The 27,054-nt window shown below is 48.0% G+C and overlaps 2 protein-coding genes across 4 annotated transcripts in view; one reads left to right on the forward strand and one right to left on the reverse strand.

Annotated features, from left to right (window-relative positions):
* The first annotated feature begins 1,207 nt into the window (after nt 1-1,207).
* On the forward strand, nt 1,208-8,217 carry PAQR3 (progestin and adipoQ receptor family member 3). 2 transcript variants are annotated; one of them, XM_021529521.3, is made up of 7 exons: nt 1,208-1,524; nt 1,606-1,768; nt 3,177-3,332; nt 4,015-4,212; nt 5,528-5,618; nt 5,924-6,072; nt 6,492-8,217. In XM_021529521.3, exons 1-6 carry the CDS (start codon nt 1,340-1,342, stop codon nt 6,064-6,066), a joined length of 936 nt encoding a protein of 311 aa, XP_021385196.2. In that variant the 5' UTR covers nt 1,208-1,339; the 3' UTR covers nt 6,067-6,072; nt 6,492-8,217. The 2 variants fall into 2 exon arrangements, with proteins under 2 accessions (XP_021385196.2, XP_021385198.2); XM_021529523.3 differs by lacking the exons at nt 1,208-1,524; nt 1,606-1,768 and adding an exon at nt 2,643-3,072.
* Nucleotides 8,218-8,788: 571 nt separating this feature from the next.
* The window catches only part of BMP2K (BMP2 inducible kinase), a 49,486-nt gene continuing 31,220 nt past the window's right edge, over nt 8,789-27,054 (reverse strand). For both annotated transcript variants that reach the window (XM_021529520.2, XM_077783089.1), the window contains 3 exons: nt 26,171-26,328; nt 23,164-23,277; nt 8,789-13,937 (listed from right to left, as the gene is read on the reverse strand). In XM_021529520.2, the coding sequence (XP_021385195.2) occupies nt 12,505-13,937; nt 23,164-23,277; nt 26,171-26,328 (1,705 nt within the window). In that variant the 3' untranslated portion in view covers nt 8,789-12,504. The remainder of the gene's footprint in view (nt 13,938-23,163; nt 23,278-26,170; nt 26,329-27,054) is intronic.

Below are 27,054 nucleotides of genomic sequence, written 5' to 3' on the forward strand. Positions count from 1 at the left end.
GGGAGGGCCAGGTGAACCAGGATTACCCTGTGGCACACTTGTCTGCAACTTGGAAACCAGAAATCTTATTATTATACCTGGGGAATTACTGCTATACCCCCACTACTTTTTTCTTTTTTTTTTTTTTTTTTTAATTAGCAAAAAAACCCTGCTAAAAGCAAACTTTTGGAAGAGTCTTTCTCACTACTAAGACTTTTTTGTTACTTCAGAGAGTACACAGGGAAACCCCCAAAATGCTAGCAATCATGATCTCAGATTAACCAGACATTGCTCTTGCACAGTGTAATTGCAAATCCCACAGGGAATGACAGCCCTCGTGGTTGTCTGACCTGACAGGTGTGTTCCTGGCCTCTGTCACTGAGGTTTGCAGCCTACCTGAGAGGAATGCCTGACTGGTCCAAAGGCATGTCTGAGTTGTTCCGGAGCGCTGAAGGGTCCAGGGGGCCCCTGCCGGTCCCTGGTGGTTCAGAGGTTCTCAGGAGTCCTGGAGGGTCTGAGGACTCTGAGGCACCTCAGGCCAAAGGTACCTTAGGGGATCCTGGAATTCTGAGGGGTCCCAGAGGGACTGATGTGCCCCAGGCTGTCTCAGAGGGTCGTGAGGGTCTGAGAGCTCTGAAGGGCCCCAGGGGTCAGAGATGCCCTGGGGTGTCCCGGCAGGTCCGAGGGGGCCTGAGGAGTCCAAGGCACCTCAGGGGGTCCCGCAGGTCTGAGGGCTCTGAGGTGCCCTGGGGGGTTTCGGGGGGTCTGAGGGATTCCAGGAGCCTGAGGCACCTCAGGGGTCCACAGGTCTGAGGGGGTCCCGGAGGTCTGAGAAGTCCAAGGCACCTCAGGGGGTCCCGCAGGTCTGAGGGCTCTTGAGACACCTCAAGGGTCTAAGGAGTCCCAGGTGCCCCCGGTGGGGGGTCCCGGAGGTCTGAGGGCTATGAGAGGTTATAGGGGCCAAAGGGTTCCCGGGGGTTTGAGGGGTCCCAGGGATCTGAGGGCTTTGAGGGATGGCGGGGGTGTGAGGGCTCTGAGGACTGCAAATGCCTCGGAGGATCCTGGAGGTCTGAAGGGTCCTGCGGGGCTCCCGGGAGTCGGACGGCTCAGAGGCGCCCCGAGGGCTCCGAGCGCTGAGGCGGCTCTTGGCGCCCCCTGGCGGCCGTCGCTGCCACAGGCCGGGGCGGAGCCGCGCAGTGACGTCATCGGCGGGCGCCGCGGGGTGACGCCATCGGCGGGCGCCGCGGCGTGACGCCATCGCGGCCGGTCCCGGCGCCGCTCCCGATCCCGGTTCCCATCCCGATCCCGGCCCCCGGCCCGTCAGGGCGGCTCGGGGCGGTCCGATGCGGCGGCGGGCAGGATGCACCAGAAGCTGCTGCGCAGCGCGCACTACATCGAGCTGGGCAGCTACCAGTACTGGCCGGTGCTGGTGCCCCGCGGCATCCGGCTGTACACGTACGAGCAGATCCCGGTGTTCCTGAAGGACAACCCCTACATCACCGATGGATACCGCGCCTACCTGCCCTCCCGCCTCTGCATCAAGAGGTGAGCGCGCCCCGCGGCCCCGGGCGTCCCCCGGCCCCGCCGCCGCTCACCCTGCCCCGCCTTGTGTCTCCTCTCCCTCAGCCTCTTCATCCTCTCCAACGAGACCGTCAACATCTGGAGCCACCTGCTCGGCTTCCTGCTCTTCTTCACGCTGGGCATCTACGACCTGACGGCCGTGCTGCCGGCGGCCGGCGCCTCCCGCGAAGACTTCGTCATCTGCTCCGTCTGCCTCTTTTGCTTCCAGGTGGGCGCCGGCCGGCGGCGGGGCCGAGCCGCCTCCGCGGTGCGGGACAGCGAGGGCACGGTGCGGGACAGCGAGGGCACGGTGCGGGACAGCGAGGGCGCGGTGCGGACAGCGAGGGCGCGGTGCGGGACAGCGAGGGCACGGTGCGGGACAGCGAGGGCGCGGTGCGGGACAGCGAGGGCGCGGTGCGGACAGCGAGGGCGCGGTGCGGGACAGCGAGGGCGCGGTGCGGACAGCGAGGGCGCGGTGCGGACAGCGAGGGCGCGGTGCGGACAGCGAGGGCACGGTGCGGGACAGCGAGGGCGCGGTGCGGACAGCGAGGGCGCGGTGCGGGACAGCGAGGGCGCGGTGCGGGACAGCGAGGGCGCGGTGCGGGACAGCGAGGGCGCGGTGCGGGACAGCGAGGGCACGGTGCGGACAGCGAGGGCGCGGTGCGGACAGCGAGGGCGCGGTGCGGACAGCGAGGGCGCGGTGCGGGACAGCGAGGGCGCGGTGCGGACAGCGAGGGCGCGGCGCCACCGCTCCGCGGGGTAAAGCCGCCGCGGCTGGGCCGGACCTGACCTGCGGCCAGCTGCGGGAAACTGAACGCAGCTGCCACGGGACAGAGTCCGTGGTACACAAATGCGTTTGTCCGGGCCGTGTCCCAGAGCTTCCGCAGTTTGAGGTGGCTGCAGGTGCTGCTGGAAAAGGCCAAGTACCGGAGCACAGGGATCAGCCGTGGCTTGATGGTGGAGAAGAGCAGGAGGGCTGTTGGCCTCACTTCTTACTTGTCAGACTTGAGGCATGTCTCTGGTGGGCGCCTGCAGCTCCTGTGCAGCACGCTGTCCTTGTGAGAGCACAGAAGGGCTAAAGACACCATTTGTGTTTTCTGTAGGGTACAGAATTGCCTTTGTCCAGCCACAAGTGGCTCTAGTGCTCCTCCCTGCTCCTGCAGAAGGCCACAGAGAACGAAACACTTCTCAGGGAAAAGATTTTAAGCCAGCCTAGGAGCAAACAAGCAGCCTGTGACTAAGAGTTAAATTTCTGCGTGTTCCCTCAGTCAAGGCACACAGTGGGTGCTGGGCAGTCAGGGCAGATTTGGACTTCGGCTTCTGTCTGTGGCACTCTGGCCCAGCAGAATTCATCCCCCCCCTGTACTGGTGTGGACGTGTCTCCCTGGAGCACTGTCAGCTCTCTCAGCCTCGGGAGCCCACTTGTGTTACTTGCACAACTGGTTACCGTGGTTTGCAGCGTCCTGCTCCTCCTCCCCCCTGCCAGAGACGCTCTATGGCCGGCTGGCAGGGATCACAAGCGCCTGCACCGAGGTGGGTCACGGGCCAGGTGCCTGCTCCAGCTGCAGGGCTGAAGCTTGCTGTGCTCCCTGCTCCTTTGTAAAGAATTAACCCTCCTCCTCTGGCCCTCTGTGTAGGTCTGCATGCTTTGCTCAGTCGGATACCACCTGTTCTGCTGTCACCGCTCCGAGAAGACCAGCCGGCGCTGGATGGCGCTGGATTATGCAGGCATTTCCATCGGGATCCTGGGCTGCTACGTGTCAGGCGTGTTCTATGCCTTCTACTGCAGTAACGTGAGTCAGGAGCACGTGTCCTTCCAGGCCTTAGTTTGTGTGGTCTCACTGTAGTGCTGCAGGAAGGGGGTTTAGTGCAGGTGTTTAAAGAGAACAGTAGTTGGGAGGCAGGGATGGGAACTGGAACACGCCCCTCTGACCTCAGGAGAACTCTACCAGCTGAAGAGACAGGCAAATGCAGGTTTTCCTTTCCAGCTGTTGATTGCACAAACCTCAGGAAAATATTTAAATTTCTCTCAAGACAGGGAAACTTGACAGGTCCTACCTGCATCCAGTGCCTGAGGCTGGTCATGGGATGTGCCCCATCACAGGTACCTTACTCAAACAGCATTGCCCACAAGGTAGCTGCTGTGAGGCAGAAACAACCTTGTTTTCCCTCCATCTAATCAGCTCCCCCTCAAGTCCTGCCGTGGACATGGCTGTGCAGGAGCTGAATGGGGCTGGTGAGGCATAGGTGCATTGAAAACATTTGGTGCAGGAAGTGCTTGGCATGAAGGATGTAGTGCCAGGTGCCCCCCAGGAACAGAGCCCTCTGCGCTCAATGCCAGCTGACAAGCACAGGGCCCTGCACTCGGACCCATGGCTGGTGCTCGCAGCAGGGACAGGGTGGGGTCACTGAAATCTTCTGCCCAGAGCTGACTTTTGCACTCCACAAACTTGCCTTGTTTCTTTCTGCCCTCAGTACTGGCGCCAGGTGTATTTGATCACTGTGCTGGCCATGATCCTGGCAGTGTTTTTTGCTCAGATCCACCCCAGTTACCTCACACAGCAGTGGCACAGGCTGCGCTCCATCATCTTCTGCTCCGTGTCTGGCTATGGAATCATTCCCACCATCCACTGGGTTTGGCTCAATGGCGGCATTGGTGCATCCATTGTACAGGTAATAGAAAAAAAGAAGGAAATAAGATTCCCTTTTGCTTTTCACTTGCCATCTTCCTTGAGTTCTCTTACACTTGGGGAAACAACGGGGAAGGAAGAGGAGTTAAAATCCCTCTAAGGACAGAATTCTTTTGGTTGATATGATCCAAATGGGAACACTGAGAACTGTGTTGAGAGGGGATAGACAGCTTGGGAAGCTTCATTGTGTTGTGCTACCCTAAAGCTGCACGGAGGGAAGGAATGCAGGATCCAGCTGTGTCTGGGCATGGAGCAGCCTGTGTGGGCAGACCGCACCCTCACCAGGGCCAGGGACTGAGGTGCCTGTGGAGCAGGAAGGAACCTGTCAGGCTACAGGAGTGCTCAGGGCTGGCCGCCTCCACAGATCCAGAGGGCAACCAGGAGACACTGGGATAATGGGATGATTATTTGTCTCCTCTCCTGTTCCCTAGGATGGCAGCAGAAATCAGCATTTACCTGCTCAGCCCTCTGTCTCCCACACAATCCTCCTCTAACAGCTCTTTCATGTTAGTATTTCCCTGTTTGTTCCACCCCTTGGAATTATGCTGTGAAAGCAGCTGCCCAGTACAGCCAAAAGCAGTCCAATGTGGCCTGGTATGAACCACCATGAAATCACTGCAGTTGCCCAGCAACACCTGATAGTGCTGAAGGAAATGCTCCCTTTTCATAGTAAGCACAAACTGCACACACCTGAGCTGGCCTGGATGGATGGCTGTCCCCTGGGGTGAGGGTTCAGCCCAGTCCAGAACTGCTGTGGAATGTGGCAGAGCACTACTTGAAAATAGATGTGGCCTTCATACAGGACATTTCACACTGGCCTCTAAAAATCATCTGTAGCAGCTGTACCCCCACACTTCCCCATCTGGCTTCCCCTGGGATAGCAGGATGGTGTCTATGGTACACATTTTGTTTCCATACTTCAGAAAAACAGCCCATTTTTGGTAACAAACCATTCTGCTAGCAAGATCCACCTGGTGGCTGAGTTGCTGCGAGCAGTCCTGCCTGCAGCAGCGGCGATCCCAGCATAAGAGGGATGTGCACTGCAGTGTCCCTCACCCTGGCTGTCCTGTGCAGGCTCAGGGGAGTGGCAGGCTCAGGTGACCTTTCACAGACACTTGCTCTGGCTGCTGTTGGCTGAACTTGAGTAGCCTGTGTGTCCCCGTTGGATTTATGCACAGCTAATACAGGCAGGGAAGGAAGATTCAGTGTTGCCATGCCTTTTCCTTTTTTATCTTTAGGAACTTTTTTTCCTGTTTTTGCCTTCTAATAGAATAGGAGAGCTTCCTTTTCTTTTGCAGGAGTTTGCTCCGCGGGTATTTGTCATGTACTTCATCGCTGCTGTAGCTTTTCTCTTCTATATTTCCAAAGTTCCAGAAAGATACTTCCCAGGTAGGAAATTCTCTTCTGGCTGTTTTCTTTCCTGCAGTTAAGCTTCCTACAGTGTCACAGTCCTTGTTGTGGGTCCTGAACTTCCTGGGAGAGAACAGGCTGACCATGTTCCCCATGCAGTGTTCCCACACAGAGTAAAAGAGTGGGTTGAGGCAGACAACTTCCATCAAGTTCCTTAAAAAACCTTCCCTGTCACCACTCAAGGGCAGGGTGTGGCAGAGCCGTGCAGGAGACTGATTGCTGATTGCACTGCATATGTTGTGGCCAAATTTAACAGCTGAACTCTTTGCTTCTCTCCCCCACAGGCCAGCTGAACTACCTCGGCTCGAGCCACCAAGTGTGGCACATCCTGGCAGTGGTGATGCTGTATTGGTGGCACCAGTCCACAGTGTACATCATGCAGTACCGACACAGCAAGCCCTGCCCCGAGTACAGCACGGACTTGTGAGCCAAGGTACGGCTGTTGCCATCCTCGGGGAACAGGATACTCTAACCACAGGCTTTGGGAATGCTGGCCTGAACCTCAGGTCACTCACTGCTGCAGAGTGGGTCCCAACTGGTGCAAATAAAAAGCAGGGATGTGATGCCAGGCACTGCTCACCTGTGCTGCTGCAGTGGATGAGGCTGTGTAGAGCTGCTGGGCCCTTGAGCAGTTTTAGAGCAGACTGGACTCAGCCCAGCCAGATCCCTTCCAGCTCTGTGTCACAAGCTGAGTAGTCTCAAACCGTCATTAGTACTTGTCCTTAAGTAGCCTTTAACTCAGGCTTTTGTCAGATTTTTCCATCTCCTTAGCATTGATCTTGATGTTGAAATCAGATGAGTTGCCAATTACATGTGCACAGTGATTTACCTTGTTTGCCTGCTCTATTTCAGAAGCAGCACGAGAGGATTTGTGACTGCGGGTCTGGACCTCATGTGAAGAGCTGTGCTGTCAAGGACTGAGGCAGCTCCTTTCTTGACTCCTGGACTGTTAACCCCTTGCTGGGACAGAGTGTTACTGCAAGCTTCGATAAACGCAGCAGCATTGCCTGGGGTCGGAGGGGCATTTCCTTCTCAGTCAGTTCCTGCCCTGCAGTCGAGTGTCAAACAGCTCTTCCTGGAGCGGGACAGCAGCACGCTGAGCAGATCCCAGCAGGATGTTTTGTTGCTTGGCAGACATTAATGGCTCAGCCAAGGGCACTCAGGCCTGAACAGCAGGTTTTCAGTTAGGAGAACACTCCTGGCAGCATGCCTGTAAAATTGTAGGAACTGTGGGAGCTGGTCCTAGATCCAAAGCACAGGCCTATGGGCTGTGCTTGGAAGATGTGCTTACGCTTCAGCACTGGAACAGGAATGTATGAACTGGAATTCAGTGGATTTGTGTCCTGCTCTGGATGAGTTCTTTCCCATTCTCTGGGAGATGAGATCACATGGCATCCTGCCACACCTAGATCTTCATTGCAGATCTTAAAAATAGCCTCCCTCAAGGGGGGTCATGGTCGTGCCAATGCTTGAAGAAATTTCTCTCGATCCCTTCAGTAATCTGGAATTAACATTTCAAAATTTCAGCAGTACCACTAAGCCTGCGTGTCCATGTTTGTTGCTGTTTTGCAATCAGGGAACCTGCTGGGGATGCAGATTCCTGACTTGGCCTTTCCCTGCGTGCAGGATGATACTGCACTCGCAGACACGGTTGCCCAAAAGGACTAGCTATCACAGTCCTGCCACAGTGCCAAGGCTGCTTGGACTTTCAGGATATGTCGTGGAACCATCTTTTATGAACTGAATGACATACACTGGTTATGGTGCAGCTGCAGCCCAGCCCCATGAAGCTCCAGAGGTGCCAGTCTTCTGAACAGCATTGAAATCCTTTGGACTTCCAGGTTAGAGGCAAGGTTGCTGTTGGGACTAGTCCCATGTGGCTATGTCCTTGTGGAGAGGGCTTCCCCCTAATCCACTGGGAGAGGCTGGCTCTGTGCAGCGACTGCCCCAGGGCAGGCAGGCTCTGTTGCTCAAAACTGCCTCCCTCTGGGCTAAGGCAGAGGAGCAGGACTTGTTTTCCAAGGAAACATGGAGTGGAGGTGGAAGCTTACAGATAGGCACCTGAATGCCTTGGGCATGGAGAAGGGCAGGATAGGAACTCCTGCTGATGTGCTGGGCAGGGGGTGGTTCTGGTGCTTTTCTGTTTATTTTTTTAAAATCCAGAAACAAGTATTGGCAAAACTGAATCTGCATTAATGATTCACCTCCCACAGCTTTCAGCCTTTCAGAATAAACACTGATTTTTTAAATGATTTTTTTTAACTTGACAGCCAAGCAAGTTTCAAGTGCACTAATTATTACTACTGAAGCCTGACAAGGAACTTGTAAGTGTACAAGTCTGTTTCCAGTGTTATGTGTACAGTAATACCCCAGGAATGTGTCTGTGCTCTGAAACATTACTGACTTTAGTATTTGCTAATGTATTTTTATAATGGAAAGTCCTAACTTCTCCAGCAGTTTTCACCAGATAAGGAAACTGATTGCCAAGCTGTGCATTTTTACCTGACACACCTTATCAAGCTGCATGATTATCTTTGATGTACATACTGAACTTAAAAATAAATTCCAGTTCATTGGCTTTTTCCTTGGAGTAACTTATTCCTGCTTCTCATGCAGCAAAACAATAGATGTCAATGGCTCAGACATGGAACTTGTACCACAGACAGCGATTTTGTGGGGAGATTCTCCAGCTGAATTTGCTGGTGAACTCAGCTTTTCATTCTGCTACCAGTACTCTATTAACAGAGTCGTGCTGCTGCTTTGTCTGTTCTTGACCATTCCCATTCTTACTTCAGCTCACCCAAGAGTAAAATCAATACAAGGAGCATTCAAACAACCTACTGCAGTAAACAACTGCAGGAAGGGGCTCACACCACATTATAGCTCCGTCCAGAAATGCAGAGCTCAGTCCAGTGGCACTGGGAACCATACACAGCCTTTCTGCAGGAAAGCTTTAAGGAGTAACACTGAAGAGAAGGATTTTTAACAACTTGAGCACAGCAGGATGACTGGACAGCAAACAGAACTACTTAAAACAGGTGCTTACATGACAGCTACAAAATGATTTGGCAGCAGCACTGCTTACAATGAGTAAATTAAAGCCTACACACTAAGACTTCACAATGCAATGTTGAAGAGACCTGCAAAGGCACTGTTAACCAGGTTCCTTTATTTAACAACTCCAAGGGTTTTATGATATACACCAGCTTCACAAAAAAAGTTAAAAGTTCTCACTTTAGTAGTAGACAAAAAAGCTTTAGAAACTCCAAGTCTAACAAGAAATGGAAGTGTAGTTCAGGCAAGTGCACTTAAAAGCTGAATGCCAGCAATTTAAAAATAGTTTTTATGCTCTTTAATAGTAGGTGATACCTCAGTCACAACTTTAGCCATACACACCATCTCCTTGATTTCCTTTCAAAATAAGCTCTACACAACAGTAACACAGCAGCCAGCCTTGGTGCTTAACTCATATTCACTCAAGTCACCAACATGATTGTGGCTCCTGGGTTACCAATACCACAGCAACTCCAAGGGCTACGTGATGTGTGCATGTGTATATTTTATATATACTTCTTAGATATATAAAAATACACAATATCATATAAAAAACTCCAGATAAACTCTTTTTCTCACAGTAGCAAATATATCAACTTATTTTCACAGTACTTGGTTTTACTAACTGGGACACCCAGAATGATTCAGATGCTGGTGCTCACAGAGCCCCCTGCCACACACAGGGCAACCAAATCATTAACTGTATTAATTACACACCTAAGGGCCCTTTGAGTCCACAGGCAAACACAACTAACTGGTTTTTCTTTCCATCACCACAACTACCCAAAAGTGGTTGTGCTTCTTGGCACTTTGGGACAGATGCTCTCTCCAGCAGCTGATCCTAAAAGGCCTGTGCTTCAGTCCCTCATCATGCTGAAGGAGAAGCTGTAAAAACCCATTGGGATTTCTGTCTGGAAGGGAAGTGTCAACTCCTTACCTTGCCCTCTTGCTACCACAGGCAGCACGTACATGTCTACTGCAGCAAGGGCTTTCCTGATTTCAACTAAGGTTACGTTGCACTCCACACACCCTGAAAGGCAAAGGATGCCCCATTCCCTGACAGTCACACATTTCACCTCCTTTGAATAGTGGATAGTGGCTGAAAATAACCCCAAACTTGGGTTCAGTTGTGTATAAACTACATATACCAGGAAAAGTCAGCTTAAGCTTAGCAGGGTGCACCAATCTCATATCGACCATAAGAAAGGATCAAGTAACTAACGCTAAAGAAAAAAATGGTAAATTTAAGCAAAAATCTGACTGGTGTCTTGAGTATGAAGAACCAGGTATGTTAAGGCCATTAGGAGGCAAATATCATGGGCCATAACTGGTGCCAGCTCTAGAGTCACTGCGTCTGCAGCTTGCCTTTGCCTTATCTCTCCCTTCAGCTCTGCTGTGCTGCAATATAACTGCATAGAGACCCTCTGCCAAAACTCCCTGCAGCCCTCCCCAGCCTGGAGCCTTGGGGTAAACCAACAGTACATGAACATTTGCCCACTTCCTATTTGTGATTTACCTGATCACTTCTGCCCACTCCGGGTCTGCTGATGCCCAGCCTCCTCCCTCTCACCTCTCCTCCTGGGCCCTGGAGCCAAGCCCCAGGGCCGTGTGCATTATTAACCCTTCCCGTTGCTTTCCCACTGGGATGACAGCAACAGCCTGGCTTTGGTGAGGACCAGCCACATTTAGGACCACAATTTTCACCTCATTTTGTGTCCACCTCACTGCCCCATTTGTCATCTTGCTCTGTTCCAAGAGCTCTTCAGGCAGGTAACAGCTCTGAAAGACATTGAGAAAGGCAGCTCATAATAAGCATGCACAGAGGAAAAAAAAAAAAAACAAAAACAAAACCGAAAAAGACTGAAAAGACTGTTAACCTGAGTGTCAGAAATGCTACAAAAATTGGCATGTGCTTCTTGCAGCCTTTGGCACCAAACAGGTGAGAAGAGCAGTAATAAAGCCTGGAAAGTCCTGTGTTGAAACATTTCTACTCAATCTCCTAAGGGCTTAACTCCTAAAGGAAAAGGCACCCTGAAGCAGGCACAGCTGGAATATTCCGCTTATACCCTGTGAGAAGTGAAACTGAGGAAGATGAAGGTAGCTATCTACACACCATCACTGTGAGTATGTTCAGATTACAGAGCTAATGGAAGCAATCTCCCACACCTCCTAGGGGGAATTGGATCAAACTGATCCCAAAGGAGTCATGTGATTTGTTTTCAATGTGTTTTCAGTGAATATTGAAAAGGACCAAATCCCACCCCCCCACTCCACACCTCAGGATCACAGATTTCCTGAATATCCAGCAGGAGGCGTCGGGGAAAACAGCTCACAACCCTGAATAGTTCACCTGTGACAGGGGGCACATGAGGACACCCAGCCACAAATAGGGAAGTCCCCAATATGCAAACAGCCTACTCCTCAGCCTCCAGTGGAGCAGTACAGAAAGGGGAGACACCTCCTTCCGTGTCGTGAGGATGGCCATGGAACCCAGGCTGGGCTGTCCCAATGGGCATTGTCTGTGCACACAGAGTCCATCCTGCCTGCAGGCAGCACAGGAAGCAAACCCTGTGCTCGGCAGTGTTCACACCTCCTGCCATCACCCGAGGCACCTCCCAAAGCTCCTGGGCAGCAGGTCCTTCCTGAAAGGCTCCGTGGGGTGAAATGCAGCTCAGTGGTCTGGCAGGCACCAGCTCCTGCTGGAACACAGGTGGGGCAGGAAGCATCCCCAAAGCTCAGTGCATTTAGCAAACCTTAAAAGAACATCAGATTACAGTCATTTCATAAAACTGCTGTGGTAAAAAACCAACAGGTCTGAGAGAGGACACATTTTCTTTTCAATCAAAACCCAAGAGGAAAACAGACACAAATCCCAAGTTGTAATCAAACCAATCCAGTGGTTGTACCTCACAGTCATATCCGCAAGTCCTCTAAAACACTCCACATGCCCAAGGACAGCCCCTCTTCCAGTACACTGAGGAGTCTCCCAAAGTGCTGTAATCCCAGCCATGTCCCTGCTGGCTCACTCCCCCACACATTCAGGCTTCTCACAGATCATAAATCACCTGCTTCTTTAGTTTTGACTCTGCATTTCCAGTTTGCTACTTTACATTAATGGCACTTACTGTTAAAAAAATAATTCAAAATTGACCATTTAGGCACACAAAAAAAATAATCTGCCTTTCATCTCTGCAGCTGCATAGATGTCTGCAAGGTCCCAAGCCATAGCTGTGCTCTGGAATTCTGGGCCACAGCCCCTTGAGGATGTGGCTGCTTTATTTTTATGATTAATAAAGATAGTTTTCACCTAGGAAACAAAGACGTGGCTACTTCCAGCACATAATCTGGATATCAGTATGTCTTGCTTCTTAGATCTGCTGAGACATGAAGAAGGACCACAGTTCATTAGCCTCCTATACATATGGGAAGCATTTTCCATGTGCTCTCTGCCTCTTCTGCTCCACCAGGGCACATGGCAGAGGGATGGAAAGGCAAGACCAAAGTGCACAATGACAGTATGTCCCAGGGCCCCAAGTCAGTGACACAGATTCATATCCAATTCCTCACTTCATTCTGGGAGCCATCTGCCATAAGGAAACAACACTTCTGATTTTTTTACTCTTTTTCTCAAAAAGACCCAAATCAGAATTAGCTGTTACTTGCAATTCCATCACACATGCAGGCCACTGTCTCCTCAGCCTGAACAAGCTGTACAACCCAGGCTCCTGGCATTTCAACCAAATAAATTACTCCACTAAACCTTTATTAAGGGACTTGGAGAGGTGGAGAGGGGGAAACCCATTGGAAGCCTCTACTGTTTAGAAGGGAACGGAGCTGCTCCAAAGGGATCTAACTCCAGTGCCTGCTGTGGTTGGCTCTGTGTGCTCTGCACCACCAGCTCTGTGAAGGGAACCGCACCAAAGTCATCTGTTTTCAGCCCATCCCCACTGTGAATGGCCCCGTGCAAAGAGCTCTGCCTCGGCCTGCCAGCCACCACGACCGTGCCGTGGTCCCCGCAGCTGTCCCCAAAGCCCTGGTGCTGGGCATGGCGCATCAGCTCGGGCGGGTGGAAGGGTTTGGCTCCGAAAGGATCCAGCAGCGTCTCGTCTGTCTGCAGAGGGTTGGCTCGGTCCTTGCTGTCAGTCAAGGCCACGCTGATGTTCTCCTTGGAGTCCGAGATGGTCAGGAACTCGTTGCTGCTCTGGGAGTCCCTGCGGCCGGCCTTCCTGTGCCGGCGGGCGCGCTCTGGAGTGCGGTAGCTGGGTTTCAGCCCTTTCTTTGTGCCGGTGGGGGTGCCGTGATGGCGCTTCCCGTTGCTCTTGGACACCTCCTGCTTCATGCGCCTCTGGCGGGAAGACAGCTTCTGCAGGTTCCTCTGCTGCTTCACCTTCTGCTGCTGCTGCTGGCTGCCTGTGATCTCCTCAAACGGAACCAGCCCAAACAGGTCCTGCCTACTCCCAGCAGACTTGGCGACAAGGGATGGCTGAAATGGGGTGCAACCAAAGATATCCACGCTCCGTGGAGAGGTGGGGGAGAGCAGAGGCTCCAGCCCTGACCCCTGCCCATCTCGCTGCGGCACCTTTTTGCTGAAAGGAGCTTTTATGAAAACATCAAAGTCATCCTGCTCTTGGCTTAGGCTGGGAAAAGCCACCTGAGAAGAAATATCTTTGTCCACTTTCTCTCTTGCCTGAGGCTGCAGAGTGAAAAAGGGCACAGCTCCAAACACATCAAATTCTTGGCCAGAGTTGATCAGAGTGCTTGGCACCTCAGGCGGAGACATAGGCACTGAACTGGGCTCTGTGATTTCACTGCTGCCCACACCATCTCTGAACCGAGTGCTCAGGAGCCCTTCCACACATTTTTGCTTAGTTCGGTCACAATCGGAATCAGAGCTCTGCTTTTCTTCCTCCTCTTCTTCCACCTCTTCCTCAGAATCCATGAGGAGAGGCCGGTGGCCTAAATTCTCTGGTTCTGTATCATTGTCATCATTGAAGTCCCCATTTTCTCCATGCAAGACTTCTTCATCCTCCTGTTCTTCTTCTTCTTCACTGCTCTTGGGAGAAGGAGGATCAGATTCAAAATCACTCTCTGACTCCTCACCACCTTTTGTCACGTGTCCTTCTGCACTTTTCCTCCCTGCCTGGGGATCTCTAAATGCATGGCTCAGTTTTCCAGCCTTTGTCGGGGTCCCTAAGTTATTTCCTTGATTGCTGGCTGAGTTATCCACTTGTTTTCCAAGGGAACCTGCAGGTCCAAAGAAAAAAGCAAATGAAAACTTAAAACATACAAAGGCAAAACCTGCTCCACACACCCCACAGCCACACATCCCAGGAGCTGATGCAAACATATATCCTGTACTTTGGGAGGGAAATGAGCTAAAAATCAGATTTGACGTTTCAAACAACACACATAAAATCAACAGACAGAGCTGCCAGCTTTACTTCTAAAGCACAAGGTGCCTGGAAATACAGTACCAGGATTTGGGGGGCATACAGAAGGGGCTAATGGACACAGCTGATCTCTAGAGACAGCTTTTCAAACCCAGTCATTACATAGCCACTCTCCTCTGGGGAAACGGGAGGCAGCAGGATTTAAACACTAAATTTTCTCTATTTTTTTTTTAAACTGACAAGCTGTTTTTTGATGTGGTTCTGCTTCGATAGTATGCTCTGACAAACATTGTTCTAGTAATGAGAGCAGCTCCTTCTAACTTCTGCAGCAACTGAGGCACAAAAGCTCTTGCTTTTCCTCAAGTTTGAGAGCAATGCTTTGTGTCTAAATGCAACCTATCAGCTCAGCTTCTTTATGGCAAGGAAATTTATCTCCTTGCTTCCCTATGCCAACTTCCTTCCTACTATTCACTGACAACTAGAACTGAAAGAACAATTCACTGCCAAGTCTTTTGTGGTGTGGTTGCCTTGGGAACACTGGAAGCAGCAAAAATTTTGCAGCAGTACAAAAAAGATGGCAAGAGCAGGCCGAGCAGGGGAGGCTGCACAGTGGCACTGGCACCACTCCCCAGAGCAGGGGAGGCTGCACAGTGGCACTGGCACTGCTCCTGTCACTAAGCACACCCAGTTTCTCCCTGTGTCAGAGACCCGTGATGTGTGGAGATGTTTTCAGGAGTGTAACTGACTCTGATTTCTACTGGAAGGGAAAGAGAAAGCTGAAAATCAGAACACTCAAGTCTCCACTGGGTAAAGCACACTTGCCCTTAAACTGTCCTCTTGGCCACAGACAGGGTGCATAATGTTAGATGCAACATCAGCAACAGCAGCAAGAATTCACCTCCTGGCAGGCCCAGAGCCCACAACGTGTGTGCCCAAAGCCTGTGTGCCACTCTGCCCAGAGAGGCTGCCAGGCACCCTGGCACTGGGGACAAACCTCTCCCATCTCCAACATCTGACAGCAGCTGGGGCCACGGCTGCTCCTGTGAAAGCAATTATTAGAGAACTCTGCTCACAGCACTGCACCCCTGACCTCACCCAAGCAAAATGGATGTCTTCCACCTAGAGCTTTGTTACACAAACACTGACATTTAACCCCTTCCATGTGTTCAAAGGAGAGAAAAGGTAGGGATGGCTACAGGCATCTTCAAAAATCATCTTCAGCTACTTCTCCAAAAATCACTTTCAGCCAGAATCGCTCTCATAATTCTTGTTCTTGCAATATAGCAAACATTTTCTCAGCTAATTCCTTCTTTCACAAGAAACTAGTATGGAACTTCTAGCCCAAGTCAGATTCTTTTCTTTCTATGCTCCAGTTTTACAAGAGCCATTTCTTTCATTTTTTCAAGGGAATTAAGAGTGATTTCCTCATCTGCCAGCTTCCTCGCTCCTTTGCAGCTACCCTTAAAATAATAAAAATTCAGCAACAATACAACTCATGTAAGGATTTAAAAATAAGATGACCACAATGACTAAAACCATCAGGTGATTAGGGCTTTGAGCTGTTTCTTCTTGCCTTCTGGTGTCAGATTGCTTCTTATCTACTGTAATTTTAAATGCTACATATTTGCTTTACCCACTAAATTAGAATCTGGATTATTCTGCTGCTTACTTTAGATTTCCCAAAGGTATTGCACTATATAACCCCCCGGCCTCCAAATCCTGCTGTTTCCAATATTTACTGGAACACTAATGTTAGCATAAATGCAAATAGATTTAAAAGAAAAAGGGACTACTTCTGGGCTAGACGTTTACACCACTTCCACAACAAAAGGCCCAAACTTTTTCTCTGTGTCCATATCCACAAGAGTTTACCGTCCCATGGAATGGTTAGATCTCTGCACTTCATCTCAATATGCAGTAAACAATTAATAAGGCAATTTTATTTTTTCAAGGAAGAAGCAAATTACAGTGTTACCTAATATATTTGACTTTCCAGGTTTAACTGTTATTTAAGTGCTGCCACAGTCAGAGTCCCAAGAAAACAAACTGTAACAGGCACTGACGAGACAGAACACAACCTGTGCCACGAGCAGCTGAGCTGCCTAAGGGCAGCATGAGGTGCAGCTCTCAGCCCCAGAGCTCTCCAGACAGATGGCACAGCAAAGAGGACGTTTCCCACAGCACACTCCATGCATGGGCACCCTGGCTGCTCCAGCATCCCAACAGACCCACCTGTTACTCACAACTGTGATTCCTGCTGGCAACACACAGCAAATCATCTTGGGAATCGGGCATCGAGACAACTCAGCCTTTCCATCCTACGGTTTCCTCTCTCGAGTCTAACAAGTACAACCTCCAGAGGAACTCAGATGAAGCCAGGAACAATTGACCAAGTAATCCCTCTTGCTGGAGACATGCATCCACAGCAACACACAAGCCAGGTATTTTCCCCCTGTGCTTGGAGCTCTGAACCACTCTTCAAGGAAATGCTGAGTACCTTCTTGGCTGACAGAGGCACACACAGGGGAAGTGACTGAACAGCCAGTGAGAACACCAAGTTTGATGCACGTGTTGATTTCTACTTTGCCCACAGCAGTCTGTCCTGGCCTGGTCAGTTCTGTGGGCTCTTGCTCCACTGAGGGCAATGCCAAGGCATGCTGGACATAGCACACACCAGCCTTTTTGCTGGCAGGAATGAGACAGTCCACAGGAAAGGTAAGCTTAAAGTACAAATTTATCAACATCTGTCCCTGCACATGAGACAACATGGTCCAAAGTGTCTTAATTTTGAGGCTACTCAAAGACACAGCAAAAAGCCTTTTTCCCATTCTAACAGCACCACAGCACAGTCAATAACTGCATCTCAGCTCAGCAGTGGTTTCTGAAGGTTTCCAAATTTCTAGCTCTTCAGCTGAGATTGCTACTTCTCCAGTCTCCTTGCCAGAGTTAGCAGTGACTTGCTTATTGCAGCACAAAACCAGTGTCCATGTATTATGTACAGACTGGGAAATATCCAACAGTGATTAGAAATTCAAAACCTCCACTAGGAGCTCATTATTATCAGAGTTGCAGAGCCAGTACGTATGACCCTACATGGACCATGTCACCTGGAAAGCAGGTGGCATGCAGCAGGTGATGCTGTGAACAGCAACTGCTCCGGATATGTGGGTTTGAAGAAAATGCTTGTACTCCAAGGAGGGTTTCCAGAATGGCAACATCACTGCTCCCACATTGGAGTGTGTCAGCAGAGAACAAGTATCTTCCTTTATCCTTCTGTGTCTGTTGAAGATGGAAACAACCAGAGCCATCTGCTCCAAGCAGAAACTACTCTAAGATACTCATCTTGCACGTTTGTAGCCCTACCTGGCCAACCCTGAGGGAACAAACCATCTCTGCACCCGCCTTTGCAGCTGTAGTGGCTTCATGTTAACCCCAGGAACAGGGATAAAACTCCATCAGACAAGAATCAAAACCAATCCAAAGAAACAAAAATAATCTCCCTAGAACTACAGTATTTTAAAACTAAGATAGGAATACTTTGGTCTTCTACAGTACAGTTGCACCTGTTTCACTGCTAATTGAGTTAGCAAGTGAAATAGAGCACTACACACAAACAATCACCCAAAAGGGAAAAGCCCTTGCTAAATGACAACTGAATGCTCTGGCCAAACAGATTTCCAGACTGAAGTGTTGTGTCATATTGATTTCATGCAATCGTGTCAGGCTACACCACTGCAGAGACACTCAGATACACATTTACCCAGCACGGCTGCACACTGGTGGCAACATCTGTTTGCAATGTGCTGCTCAGATTACCACACTTCTAATCAGGTTTGCAGCTTGTAGGGAACAATTGTTCTTGGCTCAAATGTGAGCCAGGTGGAACATCTTTAATCATATAAGAAGATCCCAATCTTCAAGGAAATTTTCTGTTCCGATGTTCTTTTTCGAGACACAGGATTATAAGAGGATGAATTCCCTCTAACAACCACAGTAATTACATGCCTTCTGCTGGTTCTTCATTTTAGGGTATGGTGGGGGTAGCCCAGGAGTGGGGCATAAGAGCTTTAAGCTCCCTTGGAATTGGGAACATACTGCCACCATCATTTCATAACAATTTGCCACATGTCAGCCCAAGGATTAGCGGCAGGCTGCAACTAAATCTGCACCAGTTCTCTGACAACAGCCAGGGCAGCAGCTGCTCAACACTGTAATGGATTTACACATCTTATCACCTCTACTTTCAAGAGCAACAAAAATGGAAGAATACCACACTCGTGCCTGGCACTACTGCTGACATTCTTTTAAAGAATTACTCCAGAGATTAAAGCACAATATAAAAAAATAGTGCAATGTGCCCGTGACTGCTGCAAGATTTGAAAAAACTTTAAAAAAAGAAAAACAGTAAATAGTTTTGGACAGAAAATGCAGACCCTTGGCAGAGCCCAGACATACCATTTATACCTGTGATGGGTAAACAATTTCAGGCCACTTAGGAACGCGTATCTAGAATAGGTCAAGTTGAAGATCTTGATATAGGGAAATATCCTGAATCTGCATTCAGCAAGCACTATGAATAACTGAAGCCACAGCCAAGAAAGTACAGAATAACATCAGCAAAGCTTTCAACTTCTGGCAAGTAACACTCTACAACACTACAACATCCAGATCACTGCACACAGGTCTGGGCACCTTTAAACAATCAACATCAACTGTTGGCAGGAGCCAATTTTTCAAGTTCTCTAAGTGGCTCAAGTCTTTTTTGTTTCTTCTGGTCTGGTATTAGTAATTTCTTCTTAAGTTCTAGCAAGATGTGTCTCACTTAAAGGCCCAGACTGCACAGTGGTCCCAGGCCGTGGTACAAAACTTGCAGTGTTTGAAACCCTGTTGGAAGCAGTACACAAAAACCAACTGAATGAATCATCATCCCCCACGTCTGCTCCCCCCAGGACATTGCAGGTCTCTGCTGTGACACCGTGCACATCCAGCAGCACCTACTGCAGCAGGGGATTCCTAGAGATGTGTCCAAAGCTCTGGATGACTCCCGTGGCACTGCATCTGGCACACAGCTGGCTGGCTTTCTGCAACATCCACACAGCTGGGACAACACATGCCACACCACAAAGCCCCTCTTAGCCCAAGGCAGACACCTGCAGCCATCATTTGAAGACACCACCAGGTTGCCGAGTGTGGGAAGTTTGGAAATCAGAAAGAAGCTGCTACAGAACTGGACTCGCTTTTATTCAGTCCCTGCACAGAGAACAGGCCTGCAGTGGCTCAGAAGGGGTTACCACAGAGGCTACAAAAACAAAGTGGCTTGATCACATCTACAGCACACGTGAGCTGTACAACATTCAGCAGAACTGTTAATGAGATGACCTGAACCAGAACCCCACCCCGAGATCCTAGGCAACAGCTCTTGGAGATTGTTCCACAGGAGCCAAATGCCTGAAACAGCTTCAGGCAACACTGCCCAACACCTCCACTTCTCACACAGCCCATCCATGTAACTTCTGAGTGTTACCTCAATTTTTGTATTCCTTCTGGGAATCACAGTATTAAGCTGAGGGAAGAAAAAGTCATCCTAGCCTGGCTTCATCCCACAAACCATTAGTGAGAATAAATGCAAGATGACCAAAAGCACCGAGTACAGCTCACCAGCCAACTGTACTATATTCATGACATGTCCTTCTTACATTTGAGAGCAATATAAAGCATCTTTCTCCCGAGCTTCTAAAACACTTGATAATAACAAAGGGCATTACAACATAAGCTGGGCAACACACATTGAATCAAAAACTTCCCTTCCAAAATGTTGTCCACAGGAGATGATTTTTCCACCGTCACCATCCAGTTCAGGCATTCCAGAACCAGGACCCCTTTTCCACATGTGAAGTGCTTAAGTGCCCCAGTGCTGGCTATTTAATTCTCTCTTTCATTAAGAAGTTTGTAATGTAGGGTTTGTTTCTAACAGATCAAACACTGGAATTCTTTCCCAGGCCAAGTTTCTTTTCCAGTCATCTCAGGTCTTAAGGCACTACTATTTTCCACAAAAATTCAGGCATAAAGTAGTGTGTGTGGCAAGTTTACTCATGAGAACACTTTTACTAGGATACACACCAAAAGTGAGAGACACCAAAACAGTGGTTCCCTATTCCCCAAACTGAGAGGAACCCAACACCCGTTAGCTCACTCTGCACCCCTTTCCCTCTGTGCACGCCAAGAGACACAAGTGTTGCTGCTGGCTCTCCACCAGATAAAATACACACAGAAGGTCTAGCAGAAGCAGCTACAGTCCATCCAGTTGCAGGTTTCTTCTCCGGGTGAGAAGTGCCAGCATCAGTGCCAGCCTGAAATGCACTCTCAGCTCCACAGGAAATATCCCAAGTCACGCAGGCCACAGACTTTCCCAGCGATGATGGAAGGCTTGCAGTTCCAGCCTCTGCTGCTCCCTTGCCTCGCCTTCCCAGCCACATGTTAACACACCTGGTGACATGTGCTCAGCCAGGTTACCAGCAGTTGATGTTGCTGAGTCCAAAGATGACACACAATCGTCACCATCTTGCTGCTCTCTCTCAGGAGGTGACCCGAGTCAGCTGATTACTGAGTGAAGAGCTGCTTTAGGCAGAGAACCCTTAGGCCTCCAAAATACGAGGAATCCTCTGGGTGACTCTACTCAGCCACAACCCACATATGTGATTTATACATCAGACCTATGCCAGAGCAAGGAAAACCAAGTTGGGACTCTGGTCAATACAGTAGAACATAACTTCAGTAACAACTGTTACTCTTCAAGAAAGTCAGTTTTATTTACTTTAAAGATCCCATGTTTATAAGGTCACCACTTTATGCCATTGTAATTCAACAAGTCAGAACTCAGTGGCCAGAGCCCTGGGCAAACAGTGCTAGCACTCTCCCCATTTGGGCTGAGACACCTTACAATAAGGAAATGAAACTTGTACTTGAACAAGATTCAAGAGTCTCTCTTGTAAATGCTGGAATTGTACTCAAGGTATTAAACCTCTGTTCCACTTGCCAAGCCATCACCTGCCCTTGGATGCCCTGAGTAAGGGACACAGGTGATTTACTTCTCAGTTACATGTTTCAATCACAAGGAAGAAACCAGAAAGAACAGGTCACAAAACAGTGTTAAGTGCAAGCAGAAATCAAGATATCAGAGAGGGACATTTGTAAAGTTTGCCCCAAAAAGCCCTCAGCTAGAAATTAAATATGTCCAGGTCAACAGCTTTCACCTTTTCTTAGCTGTCTTGCAACTCCTCTTTTCAAGATATTACCAAGAACAGTTCAGTGGGGAATACAAACCGGCTTTTAGAAGATCAATATTAACATTTAAATATTTATTGTACCTGATTTGTTTACTAAGTGCAATTCACAGTTAACATATAATTAACAATACCTTTCTTGAAACCAAGCCAATATTTACTCTTGTTTAAATGCCAGTTAGAAGTTCATAGGAAAAAAGGCTATAGAAAAGTGCACAGTTTTTTCACGGTGCCACAGCTATTATACAACCAGCTCAACACGTCTCTTACAGCCTGGGTTTTCAGTCATGACGGAATTTCAGGGGATTTTTCCTCCCCTTAATAGAAGCAACTCCCGGTTTTTTTTGGGTTTTTTTTGGTTTTTTTTTTTTAGTGTGTAAAGAATTAGAACTTGGATTCCAAGTAAGAAAAATAAAGCACGCAATAAAAACACAGTGAAGATATTTGTTACAATCTAAAGCTATATTATAACCATCTAAAAAAACCAGCAACAATGAAATGCACTTCCAAGATCACACTCTCTGGACACAGGGGTATGAACACTTGGCAAGAGACAAAGTACCTGATGGTCCCCATCCTAAATGGAGTGTAAGCTATTTTCTGTTTGTTTTGCATGTGAATTCAGGCTTACCTAAGTCAAAGCAACCTCTGGAATGAAGATGCCAGGGAAACCTTTCCCAATAGCACCTGCAGAGCAAACCCTTCTTCACTTAAATGGTTTTCATGTGGCACTGAACTACTGAACATGAACAAGGTGACAGAAAGCAAACTTGTCCTGAGAGAGCCAAACACAAACACAAACTAAGAACACAGTCCTACAGCAAGCAGAATAAATTCAGGTCTAGGGACAGGAGCAGCACAGGCAAAGGGATTTTCTTTTGCAGCCCTACCAGAGTGTCTCCAAGAATGCAAAATAAAACACGGGAGCAAAGCAAAATAAAACACAGATACTACCTTAGGTTGACCCCAGCTGATTTATTTTAAGGCATGTTACCTGAGCTTTTGAAGTTCGTAAGAACAGACTGTACATGTTACACTAAGGCACCTTTATCACAGAGGAACTCGCAACAAAACCCAAGTGGCTCCATAAATGGCTGACATTCCTTTTACCATTCAACTATCACACAGGCTTTACTTTGTCAAAGGTACCAAAATAAATACTAAAGTGCTGATCAACCAAATGTTAAAACTGTTGCTTAAGTTGCAGGGTGATGCAGTTTCCCACTCACAATGCCCACATAACACGTTATTTTTACTTACATTCAAGGTAAACATAGTCAAAGCTGAACTGAAAAGCAATAATGAATGCCCACCCTCCCCATGTATACACAATATAAAATGTTTGCATTTGATTCAACTTGTACCAAAACTGTGCATTAAATGCATAGAAGCTTATTGTCTCCACTTGGCTGGACAACTGAACCACAGATACAGAGTGAGTCAGAACAGACTACAGTGAAGTGCAAAATTTGGCCTTAGCAAGCAATTTCCCTTCAGCAAAAGCACTTGTGGCTCTGCCCAGGTGGTGCCCACCGCACTGGCCCAGCAGAACCACACCCTACACAGTCTGTCCCAAGGCTCCACAGGCACCAGGAGCTGGATGCACAAGTGGTTTTAACTGGAGGTAAAGAACACACCAACACATCCCTTCAACCCAAGTGCTGTTAAGTTAGGAGGCAGCAAAGCTCCCTGCCATTCTTTGGTCACTGAACTGCTGTGCATACTTCAGCAGATACATACACCTACAGGTATGTATGTATACAGCTACGAGGTAATCATGTCACAGATGGAACTTGCCTTGCTGAGAAATGAAAGGAACAGAACCAAAGGGATCTTCAGGAGGACTTGTCTGTGGAGCAGCATGTGTCTCCACATCCTTATCTGAAGATGTTCTCCTGTCCACCAGCCTGTCTGTAAAAAACAAAATGAAACAGAACAAAAAATAAAGCAAAATAAAATAAAAATGGAAGGACTCACACCTATGCAAAGCTATGCACTGTACAGGGTGAGGGAGGAGTATCTTCTCTGACATGGGGTTTGACAAAGGCTTCTAAGAAGCACAGCTCTTGCCTGCACAGCTGATTTGGGCAGCTCCTTCCTACTGCAAGGAGACAGGCAGAGTGCCTGGGAGGCTCTGCACCCACACCTGTCCCTGCTGGAACACCAGGGTGATCCCAAGCCTTCATGCAAGGCTATGAAAACTCAGCTGGGGGTTCTTTCCCAGCAAGGAAGCAAACTCGCTTTCTTGGCTCCCAATTCTGCACAGATGATTAAGTGGTTACAGGAGCTGTTTAAAAAATCTATTTCAAAATGCTGTCAGAAATGCAGCATCAGATGTCGCTTCTGGCCCATCACTAACTGAGGATCACAGCAACACCAACAACAGAGAAAAAATAAGAGCCAGGAGCTCCAATCTGTCACTCTATGTCACAGCCCTCCACAAGGGTGCTCAGTTCAGAAATTCATCCAATTGCACATTACCTTTTACAGCAACCAGCACCATTCTACCAGGAAAACCCTCACCAAGTATAAGCAATGTATTCTATCCTAGGAACTGGATCCCCTTTCACAAGAGAAGTGATGAATGGCCCCAGCAGTACCATCACTGCACACACTGACATTAAAGCCCCTCAACACATGAAATCTGATGGTAATCTGACAAACTGTGGTGACATCTTCATCCTCTAACAAAGGCCTTTGTATATTTACTTAGGTGTTACTGTCATAAACATGTAAGCTTTAAAAATATTTGCCAGATTAAGAAACATCTTTAATTTATGTATAAAGCATCAGCTCAACAATACAAACTAGGCTTCTGAGATGAGAAAGAATGGATTTCTGTTTTGAACACTAGTGAGCACCACAAACTTACACACCACTATATGTGAGTTATAAAGTACAGGATAGCAGTTAGTAACAGAAAAGTAGAACCACTGATCAAATTTGCATCTACAATTCCCTTTTGTCTATATGGTAAAAAAGTTACTTAGTACTCAACAGCCTTTCTCCCTCATAGGAGATAATCTACATCTAAAGAGAACTCAGCCTTCAATATTAATGCATATCTAAGGCAATTATGCAGTTAAAGACAATTTTATGGGTACAAGACTTAATTTCACAATAAATCTCCTGATTGCTCATTATTCCAGCCAAGACTAAATACCAGCAGACAACATGAAGTATAATTATTCCTGCTTTGACTGCAGCAAAGGCATTAACACTGCCAAGTATGCTCCTATGATCTCTGGCACAGCACCTCGGTATCAGAAAGCCAGGTTAAAAGGTCTCTGATGGCTGTGACACGTGCATCTACACGGACATACAGACACAAACCACCAGTGCTCCCCCTCCTGAGGGACATCAAGCCCCAGGAGCTCAGAGCCGCTGTAAGGCAGCCCATCTGTGCAGACAAGGCTGCCATCTAGTGTGCTGCTGGCAAGGCAGTGACCCGGGGTTATTTCTGCACTTTCTGTATGTCAGTGACTAAAATCCCCAATGCTGGTTACTACTGAGCAGAGCTGTGCCTTTGGGTTTGGTTTACTTTGCAGATAGAGCATATCAAGTGTGTTATCACACCCTGCTCTCCTGTGCACCGAATTACCTTGAAGATCTGAGCCCAAAATGGACCTTGGTTATCTTCTTTGGTCCTTGCATTTGTGCAGTCCAGCAGTTACAGCTGCTGAAAGTGGGTGCTGTTGTGCTGACCTTTGCTGCAAACTAACCTGCTCCAGATTCAGGAGCATACCTACAGATATTCGATTCTACTACTGAATCCAGTCCTGAACTTAAGACTTGGAAGGAATCTAAATTTCAGCTAGTACATAAGCCATTTTTCCCTGCTACCAGAGAGACATTTGACTGTAAAATGTGTGCAGGCTACATTCTCAACTCAAAAACAGGAATCTGATTCGATTCACACAGGATACAAGGGAAAACTAACCACCAGAGTTTCACAAACCCACCCAGTCACTTTCCCAAAGGATTAACATGTAATGTGCACACCCAACAGGAAAAAAATAATTAACTGAAGGCAAAGGTATTTTTTCCAGTTACTCAAAATTCAACTTTACTGTACTTTTAATTGCAAGAAACTTGCTGACAGACAGCCAAGCATATACAATCTGTTTTTCAACACTGTCATGTCTTCCAAGTCCCACTAATAAATCTGATCTCAACAAAACCAGTTATAGGAAGAGCAACTAACAAGCATGTGTTCAGCAATTAAGAACAGAAGGTTAATTCCAAGTAAAAACCATGGAGATAACTGACTTTATGAGGAAAAAGTTTATTCAACTATTGCCATATCAGTACAATAAACCAGCCCTTACATGTAGCCACTCAAAAAGGACAGTACAAAACATTAACATAATGTAATAGATCAATTTTCTTTCAGGCATTTTCAAAGGACATATCAGACCCACACAATCTTCTCTGGTGTGGAAGAAAAAAGCTGGAAAGGAATAAAGCAAGCAGCCAATATTCTCTTCCCATCTGACAACATACCTCTGCTGTTGAGAGCCTCTTGGCAATGAAGGTGACACAAGCAGCATAGAAGAGCTAAGATACTACCATTTTTGCAGTAATTGAGCCAGTAACTACCAGTTTCAGACAGTGAGTTCCTATTGCACGTGTTTTCAAAAAGAAAAAGGAAAGGAAGACAGGCCCAACAGTGCCCTCAAATGCTCAGAAAGAATGTTCTGTACACAGCCTGCACGATCCTTGGACAAGCAGGTGTTGGAACTGCTGAGCAACCACAGAGCCCTCATTTACTGGGAAGCAAAGTAAGCCTTCAAGCGTCCCTTACTTGATCTTAGCAGGTCAAACTCTCTGTCCAGCAGCTCCTCCTCTGTCAACTTGGAAAAATTGTCCTCTCCAAATGGGTTCCAACCTGACATATCAGGTGGGTTACTGATGTTCTGCTTGGGGTAACTGGCAATTGCTTCAGCATCAGGAATACCTGACCTGTAGAGTCAGTTCAAGGAAGCAAATAAAGAGAAACATGACAGGATTGGTTATCAGGGTCAAAATCTGAGACATGCTTCATCATGCCAAGCCCTACACACAAGCAGCACACATACATTAAGAGCTGACCCCAAAAAATCTGAAGGCAAATTTAAAAGAAGCCTAATAGGAACCTACACAAATAGATATCTGGTTTCTCATATCAATGAAACTGGACAGATATGTAGGTTCTTTTATTTTTAAATCAGAAAGGAAGGGGATTTTATTACTTACACTGTCTTTCACAAGAATTAAGGCCAAAATAGTAATTTATTACCATTTATTAAGCAAAGGCAGGTATGAGGGCCACTGCACAGGGACCGTATCTCTTCTGAGGTGTACTTTGTGTTACATACTCAGGTCACACCTCTAAGCACAGCAGCTGGCAGCCCTAGCACATCAAGGCCAACTACAAAGCTGCTCTTTAGCATGGCGTTTGAAACTGCTTTCAGATGCACATAACCTCATTCAACATAGACTACTGACCATCCCAAGCAAAGTGCTTAGCAGTCAGCTCCTGGAGTAAGTCCCTGAACAAGAAATACTGGAAGAAATACTTTTAAGAAATTGTACCAGGCTCATCTGTTAACAAACTGTCTCACTCTGCTCCCAAAATATCCTTTACCACTGAACACCCACTGTCCAACTGCTCTAAGTAATCTCTTACTATCAAAGCAAGTAACTTCT

The sequence above is a fragment of the Lonchura striata genome, chromosome 4 (assembly GCF_046129695.1).
Source record: "Lonchura striata isolate bLonStr1 chromosome 4, bLonStr1.mat, whole genome shotgun sequence".
Lineage (NCBI taxonomy): Eukaryota > Metazoa > Chordata > Aves > Passeriformes > Estrildidae > Lonchura > Lonchura striata.

Excerpts from the sequence above, each read along its gene's own strand:
- PAQR3 (XM_021529521.3), top strand. The coding sequence starts at position 1,340 with ATGCACCAGAAGCTGCTGCGCAGCGCGCACTACATCGAGCTGGGCAGC. Across the intron at positions 1,769-3,176 it reads TCTGCCTCTTTTGCTTCCAG|GTCTGCATGCTTTGCTCAGT; the intron begins GTGGGCGCCGGC and ends CCCTCTGTGTAG. Across the intron at positions 4,213-5,527 it reads TTGGTGCATCCATTGTACAG|GAGTTTGCTCCGCGGGTATT; the intron begins GTAATAGAAAAA and ends TTTCTTTTGCAG.